The sequence below is a fragment of the Bidens hawaiensis genome, unplaced genomic scaffold (genome assembly GCF_021521415.1).
Source record: "Bidens hawaiensis isolate Kalapana, Puna unplaced genomic scaffold, B.hawaiensis_p1.1 tig00005823_1, whole genome shotgun sequence".
NCBI classification, from domain to species: Eukaryota; Viridiplantae; Streptophyta; class Magnoliopsida; order Asterales; family Asteraceae; genus Bidens; species Bidens hawaiensis.
The window spans coordinates 1439100-1459212 of NW_027491384.1; the positions used below are offsets into that span (position 1 = coordinate 1439100).

At 35.5% G+C, this 20113-nt stretch overlaps 1 protein-coding gene across 1 annotated transcript; it reads left to right on the top strand.

Annotated features, from left to right (window-relative positions):
• Nucleotides 1–17321: 17321 nt before the first annotated feature.
• On the top strand, nucleotides 17322–19379 carry LOC143630826 (receptor like protein kinase S.2-like). Its single transcript, XM_077099733.1, has one exon. The coding sequence runs from the start codon at nucleotides 17322–17324 to the stop codon at nucleotides 19377–19379; it is 2058 nt and encodes a 685-aa protein (XP_076955848.1).
• The last annotated feature ends 734 nt before the right edge of the window (nucleotides 19380–20113 follow it).

Genomic DNA, 20113 nt, shown 5'->3' on the forward strand with positions numbered 1-20113 from the left:
GGGAATAAGACAATAGGTTGAACGGCTGATGCCATGTTTTAGGCAATAGCGGAGGAAGAAGATGGATGGGCATATAACAGCGCTTGGCGGGTCTAGGTGCTTGATGCGTTAGAAACTAGGGTTTTGATGGAACTTGATTTGGGGAAGACGAAGAAAGGTGGAGACGATGACCAGATTTCTAAGTGGATTGTTAGTTTGTTGACCAGAAAATGTGGGGAGTTGTGATGATGGTTGTGGTGGTTTAAGGTGGTGCTTATGGCAGGTAGCACGTAACGTCCCAAAAAACATTTGATTCAAACTTGACAACTTAGTGAAGTTGAAGAATCAAAATTATTCTCCAAATAAGTAATGAAAAAATTTAAATAAGGAAATAAAAATTATTAATAAGGAAATAAAAACATTCCAAAAAGAAAATCCATCTTATGTAAAGGATATGGAATAAAGAAAACTCATCCCACATGGAAAAATAGAAGAAAGTGGAAACATTCCACATGGGTATAAATAAGGAATATAAATCACATCCCACATGGAAAGTGGTAAAGACATAAAACTCTTTATAAAGAAGAGATTTTCCATAGTAATATTCTTTTATGCCAAGCATGCACCAAGTGGTCCTAGCGGAGGGTGCGGAGCACCCGACGCGCACGGGTGAGGCCGACGGTGACGGCGAAGGGCGTTGATGCCTTAGTATTTTTGGACAATAGGAGTTAGACCCAGACGTGACAAGCTACCAAAAAACACGGGCGCAAAAATGGAAAATAGTATTCAGGGACCCATCGCAATACGCGATGAGTCCAAGAACAAGGCCATCGCGTAACGCGATGGTTCGTTATGACTCAGCGACACGTGTCGCATCCGGGTGACATGTGGCAGATGTGTCAGGCCACGTGTCGCCAGTGGCACTCTCTAAGCTACATGAGTCATCGCGTATAAGAAAGGCTCCATCGCGATGGAGCCCAATATCAGCTATAAATAGAAAAGGATCACGACATTCATTCCACACACCAAAAACCACCCTCTCTCTAGAAAAGACCGTATTTGTGAAAACTTTAACGTCGTTATATTTGTCATCGTTTAGCAACTAATGTATCTTTAATATTGCTATTAAATTTGTTTTTTTAACCTGTGACATTGTATTTGCGACCAAAACTATCTCAGTTGTTATATATGTGGCCGTTTTATTTTTTTATTTTGCAGAATTAGCTTTATAACAAGCCACAGTATTTGTGACGGAAACAATTTTGATAGTTATATTTAAAATCTTTTTGGACCGACATAACCTTTTCGGTCGGTAAAGTTTTAACCTTTTTTTTGCGAACAAATCACTTTTACTTTTTTAATATTTTCTATTTAAAACTAGCATCCATATTTGCAACCAAAATAATTCCGGTCGCTACATTTACGATCGACTAAAATATTATGGTTGTTAATTTGCAACCAACTTTGATTTGGTCACTGATATGCAACCGACTTTGTTTCAGTCACTAAGTTTTTGATAAATTAGTTTTGGTAGGAAAATTAGCAATCGATTTTGCGACAAAATTCATTTTTACTTTATTAACCTTTTTATTTTTATAACTTAGCGACCTTATTTGCAACCGAAACAACTTTGGTCGCAACATTTGCAACCGACTAACAACCAAAAATTCCTGTCTCTAATTTTGCGACTGATTTTGTTTTGGTCGCTAATTTTGTGACAAAATAGTTTTGGTCAGAAAATTTGCAACCGAATTTGTGACCAAATTATTTTCTATCTTATTATGTTTTCTATTTTTCAATATAGCGAACATAATTGCGACCGAAACAATTTTGGTTGCAACATTTGCGACGGATTAACGACCGAAAAAGTTCGGTTGCTAACTTTGCGACCGATTTTGTTTTGGTTGCTAATTTTGCAACCAATTTGGTTTTGGTCGCTAAATTTGCGACCGATTGTGTTTTGGTCTCATTTTGATTGGTCGCAAATTTTGCTCATTTGTGTAGTAGTAGCTTGAACTTTTAATAAAATGTATAAAATTACTAAAATGGGCATAACTAAAAACAATAATAGTAAATGTATTTATTTTGAAAGGTTATTTAAATAAACTAAAGTACTAAAAGCTTATAGCTCTTTCTAAACGCTACTACTAGAGGCTTTAAGCTTTTTCTCTAAACCTAAAAGCTTCAAGCTCCTTGAAACAAACAAGGCTTTTAATTGAGTATGAATTTTTTCTTAAAAGCTTGAAGCTAGAATCTACTAAAAGCTTCCTGCCAAACATACCCATAGTTAAAATATATGTAACCGTTGTTAATATAATTGCTAACTATTACGTTCTTTGTTGTGAGAACATCTTAACGAGCCAAAGCGTGTCCAAAATGGACATAAGATGAATGAGATATCGATGTCCGTAGTTGGGTAGTTGGAATGTTAAAGCTGTCAACTTTAACAAAGTGAAAGAAGTGGGAACTTGACCCACATTGGTGGAGAGACAAAACCTTGAATGATAAATAAGGGTGGAGCACTCTTCGTGTGAATTTCTTTTTAAGAGATTACATTCATGTGAATCTTTCATGGTTGCATGTGCATGTGACCTTGTAGTAAGCCGACGAATTTTGTTTTTAATTTGGTGTGCTGGGTTTGGTATGTAGCTGACTGCTTGTGTTGCGCTGTTGGATTCCGTTGGTTAATGTTGTCTAATGAATAATAATCAACATAAGTTTATACTCACTCTAGAATCCATTCCGGATCGAATTCGTCATTTATTACTCTCACTCCAAAGGTGGAAAGTCCGTTACTTAAAGATAATCGGCCTAATTATTTAATAGGTTTGCAATACAAAATTATTGTGAAATTATTAGCTAATCGGTTGGCTAAGGTGGTGGCTTTAGTTGTAAGTCCATAACAATTTGCTTTTATCAAAGGAAGACAAATTCTAGATGGCTCTTTGATAATGAACAATGTGGTCGATTGGTATAAAAAGAGAAATAAAAAATTACTTATCATGAAAGTAGATATTGAGAAGGCTTATGACTCTTTAAGCTAGGAGTACTTGGGAAAAGTGTTGTTTTTCATGAGGTTCGGTAATAATTGGATCAAATGGATAAATGCTTGTTTGATCTCAGGTAAATCGCCTGGTACGGTGAATGGGAGTGTGACACAAGAATTTCAAATTCGCGGGGTTCGACAAGGAGATCCGTTATCTTAGTTCTTGATTATCCTTTGAATGTCATGTTGCTCTAGACGATATGGTTGAGACTGGTATTTTTTTTTCTGATGCTAGAATGGGTAGTATTTGAGGGGAAAACAACTCATCTCAATAGTGCAATTGGAGAATAAAAGTTTTGAGCTTCTTGTAGGTTCGTAATAGGTTGAAGATGTCTTACATGGGAAGCGTGGAACTTTTACTTATTATTATAGTGTTTCAAATCTGGTGATTTACTCACTCAACCTTGTGTTGACAAATCTATTTTGTTTTATAACGCATATGCAGGTTGTCGTGTGATGTGATTCTCAAGTTTATTTTGAAGTGAACTTAGGGTTAGAGAAGAAGATACAAGAATTAGAATGTTGAATTCTGTTTTATTTGATTAAATTTTAATTCATGCACTTTTGTTACTTTGATGTATGGTTATTTAATTAAATTTAATAGATATTGTCACATTTAATATTGCATGATAGTACCTTGAGAGCTGTGGCAGTCAGTTCACGTCCCGGGCATTTCTGATGTAGGTTGGGGTGTGACAATAGGACTTACTGGAAAAACATATAACAAACTCGGCTATTACCGGAATATAGGAGACGGTGGAGGAATAATCCGAAAGAGGGGGGAAACAAAGAGAGAGAGAGATAAATAGAGAGAGAGAGATAAATAGAGAGAGAGAGATTAAAATGGTTAGGGTTTTCAAACTTGAGATTTATATAATGTAAATGAAATGATTTAGTAAGTTTTTAAATTTTTATAATAATTAGAAAAATTAATTTAGAATAATTAATATTATAATCACATTAATAGGTTAATTATGATGTTTGACCAGATTTTAAAGATATTTAATAATTATTAATAATCATTTATTGTCTAGTATTTATAATTTATTTTAAAATATTAACATGAATTATTAATAATCATTGATTGTCTAATATTTTAATTTATTTTAGTATTTTTTTATTGACATGAAAGATAGAGAAGTGGTAGATAAAATGGAAAGTTTAAGAGTACACCAATAGGAAGAGGCCATGTTGAGCTAAAGTCTATTGATTTAATTATATAGTTAGATTAGTCATCTAGTTGTTTCATTTACTTAATGCACGTTGTTGGAAAAAACTTGGATTAATAAGAACAAAATGAGTTTTTTCATCAAGTACAAAAGTGTAATTTTCACATTTTGGAAATAGTTAATATATGCAACTTCGGTTATATATATGCTAACTATTTCGTTTGCGTTCAATGTTGTGAGAACATCTTATCGAGTCAAATCGTGTCCAAAACGGACATAAGATGAATGAGATATCGATGTCTGAAGTTGGATAGTTGGAATGCTAAAGCTGTTAACTTTAAAAAAGTTTTGTGAAAGAAGTGGGAACTTGTCCCACATTGGTGAAGAGATAAAACCTTGAATGGTTTATAAGGGTGGAGCACTCTCCATGTGATGGTTCTTTCTAAGAGATTACATTCATGTGATTCTTTCACGGGTGCATGAGCATGTAACCTTGTAGTAAGCCGAAGATTTTTGTTTTTAAACTGCTTGCAGAGGCGGACCTACGCTTTGGGAATGGGGGGCGGCCGCCCACCTTAAATATTTTTTAGTGTTATTTGCATGTGAAAATCCCAATCGCCCCTCTTAAAATTAGTGTTAAGTCCTGACGTTGCCCCATGGAAATAATTCTCTGGGTCCGCCACGGACTGTTTGTGCTATGCTATTGGATTCCGCTGGTTAATGTTGTCTGATGAACAATAAATTAACATAAGCAGGGCAGGCTTCGAGAAAGCAAAAAAATTTTTGAGCCGAAAGCGGAATTGTTTTTGGGCCTCAAGTAAAATAAGTATTTTGTTGGGTTTAAACAATTTAAATCTTATATGGACTTACTTGGTTATAATTGGGTTGTGTAAAAATTGTTTGTATAAAAATGGGATTAAACATTCTTCAAATGAGAGTATAATCTATACCCTTTGCCACTAAAAAAAACTAATGGTTATGCAATTGAGTTTAAACACTAAATATACTACTGTTTTTATAAAAATATATCACTACGTGAATATCGCCTTTTAGCCACACATGTGGTCCGGGCGATTTGCCACACTTCGACTTAAATGTGTGGCTAAAATGTCTTTGACCATGTTTGAAAACCTTCCACAATATTTTGGCCACACATGTTATTCTTCATGTGACCATTCTATACCTACTCAGGTGCTTTTCGCCACACTTTGAAAAAAACTGTGACAAAATATAGCCACATTATAAAAACGTGTGGCGAAATGTGACCTACAGTCATAGTTTGTTTGATCTTTGATACATGTGACCAAAAACACATGCATTAGCCACAAACTGTGACATTTAACTAGCCACATGTTTTAATAGTGTGGCCAAATGTGACGAACGGCTACTGTATTGATAAGAGATGTGTCTAAAATGTAAAAGATATAGCCACTTATATTACGTTGTGTGACCTAATGTCACATTTGTTAACCACATTTTTAATAATGTGGCGAAATATGACGAACAACGATTGTATATATCAGTAGTGTGGCTAAAACGCTTAAAATATATTGCCACTTATACGAGGTTGTGTGACCAAAGAGTAGTTTAGTTTTATATGGGTAAAACGCTTCATTTTTCCTAAGTTATTTTTCCTGAATAATAGTGACAACAAAACAATAAATGTGACTATTATTAGTTAATGGCCACACTTTATGCTTCATGTGACCATCACCTTCACCTCCTCCCAATTACAAACATAATCCATAAACATCGATTGAAGCTCATTACTCTTCTTCATCACTTTGATTCTTGCTCCAAACTTCATCAACCGTCCTGCGATCAAATCTAACGAGGGTTTTCAACATGATTAATTAGAACCCTAGAGATGTCATAAACATGTTAGGGTTTGAGTTTTGTTGAGAGCAGTTGGCTGACAGATTCGTTATCATTTATTGATTGGTCTGTAACTCGATGTTAAACAGCGATTATAGATCGATTCTTGATTTTAAGATATAGAATTCTGAGTCTAGTTTCCAGAAAGGTAAAATTTTCAATTTTTGGATGAGTATTGAATACATTTTCTGATTTTACAAAAACATATGTCAAAGCTGATTCGGGGAGTTATATTCTGGTCCATTTTTCGGACACCATAACTCCTTAATGACAAACCCAAACGGGCTGGTTCCACTTCTGGAACTTAGTATTATGAGTTTAAAAGATATCCCAATTGGTTTTACACAATTTGGTTTAATGAGTTGATAGAACCATTAATCTAGTTTTTATTGCGCAATCTGCTGAACTGTTAGTACCTATCTGTAATGGTTGAATTATTGTGAGTTTTCTATACTTGAGAAAAATATAATAAAAATTGTTTGAGAAACCTTATTCATATATCATACTATGGTAAATTTTGTAGAATTTATCCTTAATCTTTTTTTTTGTGAATAAAATCAGTTAATACATGCCAGAATCTGTCTCGTGAACTGAATGATCATAAGTTAAGTTGTATGATGAATATTTGGTTGCTTTGCCATGATATGATGTGTGGATACATGTTAGGACTTTCGGTACTGTTGACATTACTTATTATCACCAACGATTCATCTGGTCAAGTTTGTGTTTGTGTGTGAGTTCATACGTGGGTCTTAGAGTCATGTGTTGTTGAACATACTCTCATAACTTAAAACACTTTTACTAGGTAACAGTTAGCGAGTCAAATGCATTCATTTGATTTTGAGAGAAATCTGTTACACGCGACACCAGGTTTTGGATTGAAAACACGGACATACTTGCATACTAGTTTTGAAAACACTAAACGTTTGCCTATACGTGTTTTCTAGATTGAAAACACAAAATGTTTTGAAGTATTGGTTATGTAACCTGCTGAAACGGACAAAAACAAGCTGAACTGCTGATTTTTTATTGCTGAATTGCTGCAAAACTGGTCAAAATGCGTTGAAACGATCTGTTAAGTGCTGAAACGAGCTGTTAAGTGCTGAAATGGACTGAAAAATCATTGAAACAAGCTGTTTAACTTTAACATGATGTTTGCTGCAAAAACGAGCTGTTACGTGCTGAAACGAACTGAAAACTTGCTGAAATGAGTTGTTTAACATGCTGTTTGCTGTTAAAACGAGCTGTCAAGTGCTGAAACAGACTAAAAAATCACTGAAACGAGCTGTTTAGCATGTTGTTTGCTGTAAAAACGAGCTGTTAAGTGCTGAAACGAGCTGTTAAGTGCTGAAACAGACTGAAAAATCACTGAAACGAGCTGTTTAACATGATGTTTGCTGTATAAACGAGCTGTTACGTGCTGAAGCAAACTGAAAATTTGCTGAAACGAGCTGTTTAACATGCTGTTTGCTGTTAAAACGAGCTGTCAAGTGCTGAAGCGGACTGAAAAGTCGCTGAAATGAGCTGTTTAGCATGTTGTTTCCTGTAAAAACGAGCTGTTAAGTGCTGAAACGGACTGAAAAATCGCTGAAACGAGCTGTTTAACATGATGTTTGCTGTATAAACGAGCTGTTACATAATGAAACGAACTGAAAACTTGCTGAAACGAGCTGTTTAGCATGCTGTTTGTTGTTAAAACGAGCTATCAAGTGCCAAAACGGACTGAAAAGTCGCTGAAACGAGCTGTTTAGCATGTTGTTTGCTGTAAAAATGAGTTGTTAAGTGCTGAAACGAACTGGACTGGAACATGAACTTTAATGATAAAACTAAAATATTTCCTCCGTCCGTTGTCATTGTAAAATAAAAAAGACCCGAAACCCATTTTGACCCGTTCCGACCTTGACCCATTTTAACCCGGACCCGTTATGACCCGAACCTTTTGACCATGACCCATTCCGACCCGAACCATAACAACCTTTTTTTTAGTTGACCCGTTCCAACCTTGACACGTTTCGACCCTAACCCGTTCCGACCCATAACCCGTTTCGACCCAACCCAACCCATTTTCCACCCCTATGTTTAATGTATATCGACGGGTTAGGCGAGTTGTACCTCTTAAGACACAATTTAAAATTATATGCATAATGGGCCATTAAAGATTTCAAGGTCTAATATGGTCCATTAGGACATGTATGACTTGTTTTTGTCTATTATGGTCTAATATGACTCCCTATAACACGATATAATCCTTAAATATCTAATGTTACATATCACATGCCATAATAGGCCACTCAGAGATTTCAAGCCCTAATATGGCCCATTAGAGCGACTATGACATGAAAAAGGCTATAATGGGCCACTAACACCAACAAGGCCCAATAAGACCTATTGATGAAAGTATCACATGTTATCGGCCATTAACATCTAACTATGACTAATAACATTCCTATACAGCCTTCTTAGAGCAACTATGATGTGATAAAGGCTATAATGGGCCACAAACACCAGTTAAGGTCCAATAAGGCCCATTGCGGAAAGTATGACATATTATTGGGCGTTAACCAAACTATGATTCACTAAACTCATATTCAACCCTTTTAGAGCAACTATGATATGATAGAGACTACATTGGGTCACTAACAACAATCAAGGCCCAAGACGGCCCATTAATGCAAAGTATGACATGCTACTGGGCGTTAACACCAACTATGAGTCACTACACTCCTATACAACCTGTTAAATTAACTATGACATGATATAGATATATTGGGCCATTAACAACAATCAAGGCCCAATATGTTCCATTAATAAAACTATAACATGTTATTGGGCGTTGACACATTACTATGGCTCACTAACTCATATACAACCTCCTTGTAGCGACTATGACATGATAGGTGATATAGTGGGCCACTAATACCAATCAACTCCATTTGATGAGACCAACTATGACTCACTACACTCCTATACAACCTGTTAACGTAACTATGACATGATAGAGACCATACTGGCCATTAACAACAATCAAGGTCCAATAGGACCCATTGATGAAAGTATGACATCTTATTGGGTGTAACCAAACTATGACTCACTAAACCCATATTCAACCCTTTTAGAGCAACTATGATATGATAGAGACTACAATGGGTCACTAAAAACAATCAAGGCCCAAGACGGACCATTAACGCAAAGTATGACGGCCAACTATGACTCACTACACTCCTATACAACCTGTTAACGTAACTATGACATGATAGAGACGATATTGGCCATTAACAACAATCAAGGCCCAATATGGCCCATTAATAAAAGTATGACATGTTATCGGGCGATGACACATGCCTATGGCTCACTACACTCATATATAACCCTCTTGTAGTAACGGGGGCATGATAGGCTATAATGACCACTAATACCAATCAAGGCCCATTGATGAATGTATAACATGTTGGGCAATTGACTCAAATCAAGGCCAAATAAGGCCTATTGACGAAAGTATGGTGTGTTTCAGGCGTTAACACCTAACCATGACTAATGACATTCCTATACAACTCTTTTAGAGCAACTGTGACATGATAGATGCTATAATGGGACACTAACACCGATCAAGAACTAGTATGACCCACTAATGAAAGTATGGTTTATTGGGCGTTAACACTGATTACTACACTCTTATACAACTCTTTTAGAGCAACTATAAATATCACTTGTATTTATTTTATATGTTTTTATATTTAAAATACAATTTTTTATATTATTTAAGGTTTAATTAGTTGTGTTATATATATATATATATATATATATATATATATATTTACACTAACAACTATTTATTTTAATTATTAAAAATAAATTAGATTCATATTTATTTCATATTAATTTCACTTCCCTCAAAATTTCAAATTAAATTCACCCCCCTCTTTTCTTCAAAAAATTTTGAATTACCGTCTCATTCTTAAATTTAATTTGACCACATATTTAACCTACTTTTTTTTTCTCTTCATTCCTTCTTATTATTATTCTTCTTCATATCTTTACACCCACCATAATCCTCAATCATTAATTCTCTAACTCACTCAATTCTTAACCAAATCTTTTGATTCCGGGCTCTAATCTAATTATTTTTGCGAGAGGAATTCACGTGTGGTGTCAGTTTCCATCAATTCTATCTCGATTTTTGCCGGATTCGTGTTGAGTGTGAAGAACCCTATGAACCAATTTTGGGGATTTTCAATTTTAAGTGTTATTTCTTGTAATTGAAGCTTAGGACATCTTCTTTCATCGCTAAAAAGGTATGTATTTCACTTGTTTGATGACAACAGTTTGCTAACAGATTCGTTTTCGTTTATTTATTGGTATGTAACTTGATGTTAAACGATGATTACTGAATGATTTTTGATTCTAGGATATAGCACTATGAGTCTAGTTTCCAGAAAGGTAAAGTTTGTAATTTTTGAACACATTTTGAATAGTTTTTATGATTTTACAAAAATATTGGTCAAAGCTTATTCGGGAAGTTATATTTTGGCCTGTCTTTCCGACACCATAACTCCCTAATGACAAAACCAAACGGGTTGTTTCCAGTTCTGAAAGTTAGTATTATGAGTTTTGAAGACAACCCAATTGGTCTTGCACAATTTAGATGTAAGGCCCCGTTACCGGTGCCTCACATTTGGACGTTGGACTTACTCATAAACACAGTTCTACAAATCAGAGTTTATTAAAACTTCGCAGAATATAAAAACTTTCATAAAACATTACATAACTTGTCTTAAACAACATCTTTGTCTTTCAAAAACTAAGTAATTAAACATAAACTGATAAACGTCTCGAGTCTTCCGATGCCAGCCTCTATTCAATGCCACGTGTTCCCCTCAAACGAGCTGCTTCATCCTCCTCACCTGCGTGCATACTAAAGGTCAGCTACGCTGAGTGAGTTCTAGTTAATCAGGCAACATACAATTTATTCTCATATATTCCTTAACGTATCCGAAGACACGTATTAATACTTTATCTTTGTATAAATATCCATAAGAGGAACGTCACGTAATATCTATTAAAAGAACTATTACTATTGCCTATGCTATATATTCTCCATAGAGGGAACACTCTATACATATATTATCCATAGAAGGAACACTTTATATATATATTATCCATAGAAGGAACACTCTATATATATATTATCCATAGAAGGAACACTATACTATCTATAAAAGGAACACTATATTGTCCATAGAAGGAACACTATACTATCCATAGAAGGAACACTATACTATCCATAAAAGGAACACTATGCTATCCATAGAAGGAACATTATACATTATCCATAGATGGAACTCTATATATTATCCATAGAAGGAACACTGTATATAAGCTATTATTTAATATCCATGTAAGGAACTAATATCCGAAGATCGTTCACGTACCGACAAGCAATCAATCGTATCTATCACATATATCATACATGGCATACACTTACCATTTAAGGTAAGTGTATTAACTGTCACATCGAGTATGCACACAATCCCGAAAACATAACAAGGAAATGGGGCTAGAAACTCACCTGGATCCTGTCTCTTTCTCCATTAGTAGTTAATCCTTCTTTAGTTGAGCTCTGCTAACTGTATATAAGTTACACATATCAATACTCGTCTGATCTAATCTAACGGCCTAGTATTATCTTACTTTACTTAGCATTTTTATGGTTTTTCCTTTATTTTAACTTCCTTGTATTTTGATCTCTTAAGTCCTTACAATGCATACCATCACGTGTGTACGCATATACATATACAGGTTGCCAGGTGTCCGGGTCTCAATATAAGCGAACTTAGATATATAAGTGAACTTAGATATATAAGCGAACTTAGGTATATAAGCAAACTTATATTAAGGCGAACCTGTATGTCAGCAAATATGGTAGCATGCGAACTTAACAATCAGCGAACTTGTCAGTGGGCGAAGTTAACTAGCAGGCGAACTTATTCAGTAAGCGAACTTAACGTGCAGCAGCTACGAGTTTGGTTTTAACAACATTTAAACCTTTGATATGATATTAACCATTCCCGTAAACGTTCCCACATCTATTTCTGGATAAGTCTTGACCCGGGGAACCATAAAGTTTGGACCTTTTAGGCTTAAAACGTTCAAAACTAGATCTAGGGTTTTTCTTTAACAAGCCGTTAATAACCGTAAGTTCGTTAAGTCCATTTTAACATCAAGTTTGCTACTTTGTGGTATAGATATACTCGATTTACTATCCTACTAAGTTTCATGCAAAACCGACTTCGTTTACCCGTCCTTTTCACAAACCGAACACTACTCGTTTTACCCGAAACGAACCAACTAACCCGTTTATTATCAAGTTCATTTCTTTATCAATAATCATGACCCGATCTATCATCCTACCAATTTTCATGTAAATCCGTTCATGAAAAGTAAGCATTTTTAACAAAAACGTACCTTGGAGGTTTTTGTATGAAATCACTCGAGATGCTCAAAACCATATCAAACGAACTCTGATTTGAGTGATTCAAGCGGCCACGGAACCGTCTCGTCCCGATATACAAAACCGTAAGCTCACCTTCGCCGGAAACCTCCGCTATAGTCGCCGGAACAGCTGAACAATTGCCGGAATCTTCACTTTTGAGTTGCTATGGTTTTGCTGATAAAACTTGGACTTCCCAACCTCTGATCGAAGATCTAATCGGTGAAAATCTTCATTTATATACCATTAACACTCAGTTAAAATTTGAGACCGATCCGACGGCTAGATCTCCGGGAATCTTTGTGTCTTTGTGAGTGGTTATTTCAAAAAACGGGAATTGGGTTAAGTGTGTGTTTTGATGGTGTAGGCTATGGTGTGGAGTTGTATGAAAATGAAAAGGATTAGGGTTTTAAGGGGTATTTATACTCCCTTAAGCCATGGACCTTAGGCCCATCTTTCCTTTTTGGTCCATAATTAATTCCATCTAATTAACCTACTTATCCTTCCATCTTTATTATTTTATTTCTCTACTAACTTAAGTAAACTTTTCCATCTTAAATAAATAATGTATTAATTATTTATTCATATGTTACATTAGATTAATGAGTCGATAGAACCATTAAACAAGTGTTTGTTGTGCAATCTGCTGAACTGTTGGTACATATCTGCAATGGTTGAATTATTGTGAGTTTTGTATATATGAGAAAAATATAATAAAGTTTTTTTGAGAAACCTAATTCATATATTCTACTGTGGTAAATTTTGTAGAATTTATACTTAATATTTTCTTAGTGAATAAAATCAGTTTGTACAGGTTATAATATGTCTCATGAACTAAGTGATCATAAGTTAAGTTGTATGATGAATGTTTGGTTGATTTGCCATGATACGATGTGTGAATACATGTTAGAACTTTTTAGTACAGTTGACATTGATTATTATCACCAACGAGTCGTCGATTAAAGTTTTTGTTTGTGTATACATTATGTCTAATGTGATTGTGCGTGATAGTCGTCGTGCTTTGAGGTTTCGCCTCACATTAACCCTTTACTAGTTATGATGCTAATATTTTAACAATTTTAGGTTCAAAAAGTTAGAGCCGAAATGGAAAAAGATGAAAGGAAGTCAAGAAACAAGTTGGAAGAACGAATGCAACGAATGGAATAAATGGAAAAAGAACTTAAGGAAAACGAAGAAAGGAGGTAAAAACAATTTGATTAGTTTAGAAAGTTTGAGGTTGGTAGTAATTAGTAGTAGTTTCAAATATTTTGAATTCATAACTTATTAGTGAAGGTTTGTTAATGTAAACTTGTTTTGAATTTATGTTATTGTGTTTGTTAAACTTATGAAATAGCCACATTTATCTATGAGTGACCAAAAGTATGATAATAGCCACACTTTATATTACAAAAACATTACGTGTGACAAACGGTAAGACAATGACCACACCACAAACCACAAAAGAGTGTTTGACTGCAAGTTTACATTTTTAGCCACATTGACAATAACCTCCAGTTTCTATATGATATGATTAGCCACACAATACCTCACTATGTGTGACGAAAAGTTTGACAATAGCCACACTTTAAATTACGAAAAATATTATGTGTGACAAACAGTATGACAATAGCCACACTATAATCTACAAAGGAGTGTTTGAGTGCCAAGTAAACATTTTTAGCCACTTTTAATGTAATATCTAGTGTCTATATGATATAATTAGCCACTCTATTATTAAATATAAGTGACCATTTCTTTGCAATATCCACACGGTATATGTCACAATGCAAGCTTAACACAACCCAATTGGCCACATTAATATAAAATTCATGTGGCTGAAACATGAATTCATGTGCTCTATACGTGCAATGGTCACTATAGTAAATAGTCATGTGGCCATTTTCTACCGTTTAGCCACACTTATTGGAGAGGATTCTTAATGACCAACAACTAATGCATGTACCCTTTAGCCACACTTATTACCACATAAGGCCACTAAAAACAGTGTGTGGCCATATCATACCCACGGTGTCGCGACCTTTGGCCACACATGACCTGAACCAAATGTGTGTGGCTAAAGGCCTACGGCCACACTTTTTTCGTGTGACCGAAGGTCAATATTCACGTAGTGCTTACAATTCTTTTTTCTGAAAAACAATTCAGGCCTAGCGGAGTGTCTGGCTTGTGGCCGTCGACCACCCCGCCACACCTTATGGCCGGCCCTGAACATAAGTTTATACTCACTCTAGAATCCATTCCGGATCTAATTCGTCATTTATTACTCTCACTCCAAAAGTGGAAAGTCTGTTACTTAAAGATAATCGGCCTATTTGTTTAATAGGTTTGCAATACAAAATTATTGTGAAACTATTAGCTAATCGGTTGGCTAAGGAGGTGGCTTAAGTCCATAACAATTCGCTTTTATCAAAGGAAGACAAATTTTAGATGGCTCTTTGATAATGAACAATGTGGTCATTTGGTATAAAAAGAGAAATAAAAAATTACTTATCACGAAAGTAGATATTCACAAGGCCTATGACTCTCTAAGCTAGGAGTACTTGGGAAAAATGTTGTTTTTCATGGGGTTCGGTAATAATTGGATCAAATGGATAAATGCTTGTTTGATCTTAGGCAATCGTCTGGTACGGTGAATGGGAGTGTGACACAATAGTTTCAAATTCGTAGGGGGATTGGACATGGAGATCTGTTATCTTAGTTCTTGTTTATCCTTTGAATGTCATGTTGCTCTCCGATAGCCTCTATCATGATGCATTCACTAAATATTATCATTTATCAACTCAATCTCTAGTCGACTTTTGCTGTAATTAGTTGTAAATTCGATCACCATGGCATAATTTTGATCTTGGTTTTTGAATACATGAAAAGTATATGAATTTTTTGGTGATCCAGTTCAATTTCTTAATTTGAATATACAAACAATGTTTTGCATAATAACTAAATGAAAACTTTAGCAACTTTCGTTTGATCATAGTAGTTAGTAGTACTATTTTCATCCGTATAGTTTGATTTTTGTCCTGGTCTACAAAAATAGAGACAGCAATGGGACGAATAGTGTAGTCCTAGTCTGTTCTTGTCCTAGATGTTTCGGTTTTGGGCATCGAGTATTTCCACTGGTTCAGTTCTCTTTTTCATCGCTATACACACACACACACACACACACACACATATATATAAACATGTTTAGTAATATTTTCTTCAACTATACGGTTTGGTTCATCAGACAATGGCCGGTTTAAGTACCCCATTTACAGATATATAACTACGGTGCTATGCAATTTGATGTGTATAAAAACTAAGTCGTTTGTGTCATGTATTTTAGGAAAAAGCTAAAGTGAACAATCTTTTACATCTCCTTGATGAAAACTAGAGAAATCGAACATTAGAAAGGTGTACTTGTAAAATCAAACAAAAGGAATAATTAGTTGGCAACTAAAGGGATGAAAACTTTAACACTAAATAATAGTCGAAGGATTGTTATTAATGTAATTCACCATCAATAAGTTAAAAAGGCCGGCTGGAGATCACCAACCTAGAAATTTACCACTTGAAAACAACTGATTTTGTTCCTTTTTTAATCTCTCTGTTCATAATCTACAAATTGGTACGTTTTCTCGATACTTATCATTGTAATCATTGTAAGTTATTTGTCCTTTAATCTTCATATTATGAATTATGAACTCCGATAGCCTCTCTCATGATGCATATATTCACTAAATATTATCATATCAACTCAATCTCTAGTCGACTTTTGCTGTAATTAATTAGTTGTAAATTCACCATGGCATAGTTTTGATCTTAGTTTTTGAATACATGAAAAGTATATGAAATTTTTAGTGATCCAGTTCAATTTCTTAATCTGAATATATAAACATGTTTTGCATAACTAAATGAAAACTTTAGCAACTTTCATTTGATCTTAGTAGTACTTATTTCATCTGTATAGTTTGATTTTTGTCCTGGTCTATCAAATAGAGACAACAATGGGACGAGTAGTATAGTCCTAGTCTGATGTTTCGGTTTTGTGCATTGAGTATTTCCACCGGTGCAGTTCTCTTTTTCATCGCTAAATATATATATATATATATATATATATATATATATATATATATATATATATATATATATATAAACATGTTTACATGTATAATACGGTTTCATGTTTTAGCTGAATTTTGTTTGGAAACGAAGAACACATCTCTCTGTTTACAATCTACATTCGTTGTAAATGATTCATCTATATATGAACTCCAGTTATCCTTTTCATGATGTGATCATCAAATTATTAAAGTTAGATCCCAAGCCCACTTCAGCTATAATTAGATGATTTCATATAATCAGCATCACCATGACACCATACATAGTCTGGATGTACTTATTCATCCGTTTCAAGGTTTTTTTATTTTGTATTTATTTATTATTTAAAATTTGAAGATGTTTGATTTTTGCAAACAGACTGTAGAAATGAAAACCTTACAGCTACTTTCATTTGATTTTTAGTAATATTTTCTTCAACTATACGGTTTGGTTCATCAGACGATGGCCGGTTTAAGTACCCCATTTAAAGATATATAATTACGGTGCTATGCAATTTGATGTGTATGTATAGAAACTAAGTCGTTTGCGTTATGTATTTTAGGAAAAAGCTAAAGTGAACAATCTTTGATCATTTCAAGATAAAGGGAAAAAGATATTAACTGAAATTACCAAAGAAGTATAGACTACATCCTCACCGTTCCCGCCTGCCATGGAACAACCATGCCGCTTATTTCTAATATCTGAGCTCATTACAGCAACAGATGACTTTGATGAAAAATGGTGCATTGGCCGAGGGGGTTTTGGTAAGGTGTACAAAGGAAAGATATCTGATGAATCAACTGATATCTACGCCATTAAGAGGTTGCATTTGGAGTCCCACCAAGGAGCGCCTGAGTTTTGGGTTGAAGTTGAGATGCTTTCAAGGCTACGCCATTGCAACCTTGTGTCTTTGGTTGGTTATTGCAATGAGGGGAAAGAGATGGCCCTTGTTTACGAGTACATGCCTAACGGAACCCTTTATGATCATCTTCACAAGAAAGGTACAACACTGACATGGTCTCAATGGCTCAAAATATGCATAGGAGCAGCACGTGGTTTGGACTACCTACACACCGGCACTGGCACACAACACGGAGTCATCCACCGCGACGTGAAAAGCTCCAACATTTTGTTGGATCAAAATTATGCTGCCAAGATTGCAGACTTTGGATTGGCTATAATAGGACCGACAAATCAGACACGTACCTATGTTAGCACTGTGGTCAAAGGCACCTTTGGGTATATGGATCCAAATTATTTCTACACAGGCAGATTGACAAGAAAATCTGATGTTTTTGCCTTTGGGGTAGTATTGCTTGAGGTTTTATCTGGAAGGCCCGCTTTGGACGAGAGTCTGGACGAGGGTTTAGCAATATGGGCTCAAGACCTGATAAGAAAAGGAAAACTCACTCAGATTATCAGTCCTAGCTTGACGGACCACATTTCAAAATGTTCTCTGAAGGAATTCTCAGGTGTTGCTGTTCGATGTTTGCATAGTCATCCAAATCAGCGCCCATCAATGTCTGAGGTCGTAGGCAGTCTTGATAGGGCATTGTCATTTCAAGAAAGAAAGGCCTCATCGACCCAAGAATGGATCACAATCAAGAAGATATGGTCATTCCTTTCGCCTAAAGGTCATTCTGAAGCTGGAAGCTCGAGACAGGACCCAAATAGATTTCCTTTGAGAGGCATAGCTGCCTTCCCATCAATTAATGATGATCTTGATACAAGTACAGGACCCAGAAGATTTCTTCTCAGAGATCTCATAGTGGCTACCGACAACTTCTCTGATGTCAATAAGTTAGGCCAGGGAGGATTCGGGTGTGTTTATAAGGGCTACTTATCCCGTGAAGATATTTTGGTAGCGGTCAAGAAAATATCACGGAATTCTAAACAAGGAAAGAAAGAGTACATGACTGAAGTGAAGGTCATCAGCAGTCTAAGGCACCGAAACTTGGTGAAACTCATCGGTTGGTGCCATGATGAAGCTCAGTTCTTACTGGTGTACGAGTATATTCCAAACGGCAGCCTTGACAATTATCTATTCTTCAAAAAGTGTATCCTTACATGGGATTTGAGGTACAAAATTGCTACAGGCTTAGCTTCAGCACTGGAATATCTCCATGAATGGTGCGAGCAATGTGTGGTGCATAGGGATATCAAAACAAGCAACATCATGCTCGATTCAGAATTTAATGCAAAACTTGGAGACTTTGGATTAGCTAGACTCATGGACCATGAATCAGATGTAAAAACAGCTAGCATAGCTGGAACCTTTGGCTACCTGGCTCCTGAGTGTATACAAACAGGCAGAATTAGCAAAGAGTCGGATGTGTATTGCTTTGGGGTGGTTGCATTAGAGATAGCTTGCGGGAAAAGCGTAAACCATAGAGTTGACCTAGACAAAGACTTTAGGTTTATTGAGTGGGTTTGGGATTTACAGGGAAAATCTCAGCTGCTTTCTGGTGTGGATCAGATGCTGAACGAGGAGTTCGACGCAAAAGAAGCTAAACGCTTGATGATGGTGGGGTTATGGTGTTCACACCCTGAGCGTAGTCTGAGGCCGTCTATCGGTCAAGTAATTCAGGTGCTCAAGTTCGAAGGTGCACTCCCAAATCTTCAAACGATGATGCCATTGGCCAACTATTATAACTCAACACCAGATAGCTTTGATATCGATTCGCCTAGCAATACAATGAGCGACAGTAGTATCGATCTGATGCGCTGAACAATCAGAATTGTTAAAAGCAAAAAAATTAGCATTATGTATGATAGGTTTTTACCATATTTTGTGTATTATGTTAAAGATTGATATCGATTTGTGGCCGGTTGTATTTATATGTACGATGAAACATGGTCCAATAAACTGATTTACGTCCAAGCACATTTTAAAGCTCTTAGGTTTACAATTAACTAAATCAAATGATATTTTAAGGTTGATTACAGTGATAAAGTCATAAAGAGACAACAACAATAAACTATCATGCCTATAATCTGAATATCATTCACATACACTAAATAATGGCAATTATAATGATATAACCAATTATATAAATTGGCTAACATTCCCCCAAATACAAATCAGTAAATATGTAAATGTTTACCTGAGTTTTTAACTTAGAGTTTTCATTTCTTGTTGCAGTGACAAATTGCCAATCATTGCGAGAGGAATTATCAGCATCTCACTCAACCGATATCCAACAACGTGCATATGAATTCCAAGCAGTCCTCGATCTGGATGCCAATGTGCCATAGAGAATATAATGCCATTAGATGCAAGCTGTGAAGATATTGAGGTAACCTTTTGTGCGTGTTAAACTATTAACCTGAATTTCAAACACAATGACTTAATATCTTACCAATGTTTACATGCAGATCGATAAAACACTTTTGTTTCTTGATAATTATGTCCAGACGGCATTAGAACAGGGGGCTGAACCGTATATCTCCGAGACCTCGGTG

What these genes read in the sequence shown, in the direction of transcription:
- LOC143630826 (XM_077099733.1), top strand. Translation starts at nt 17,322, where the DNA reads ATGGAACAACCATGCCGCTTATTTCTAATATCTGAGCTCATTACAGCA.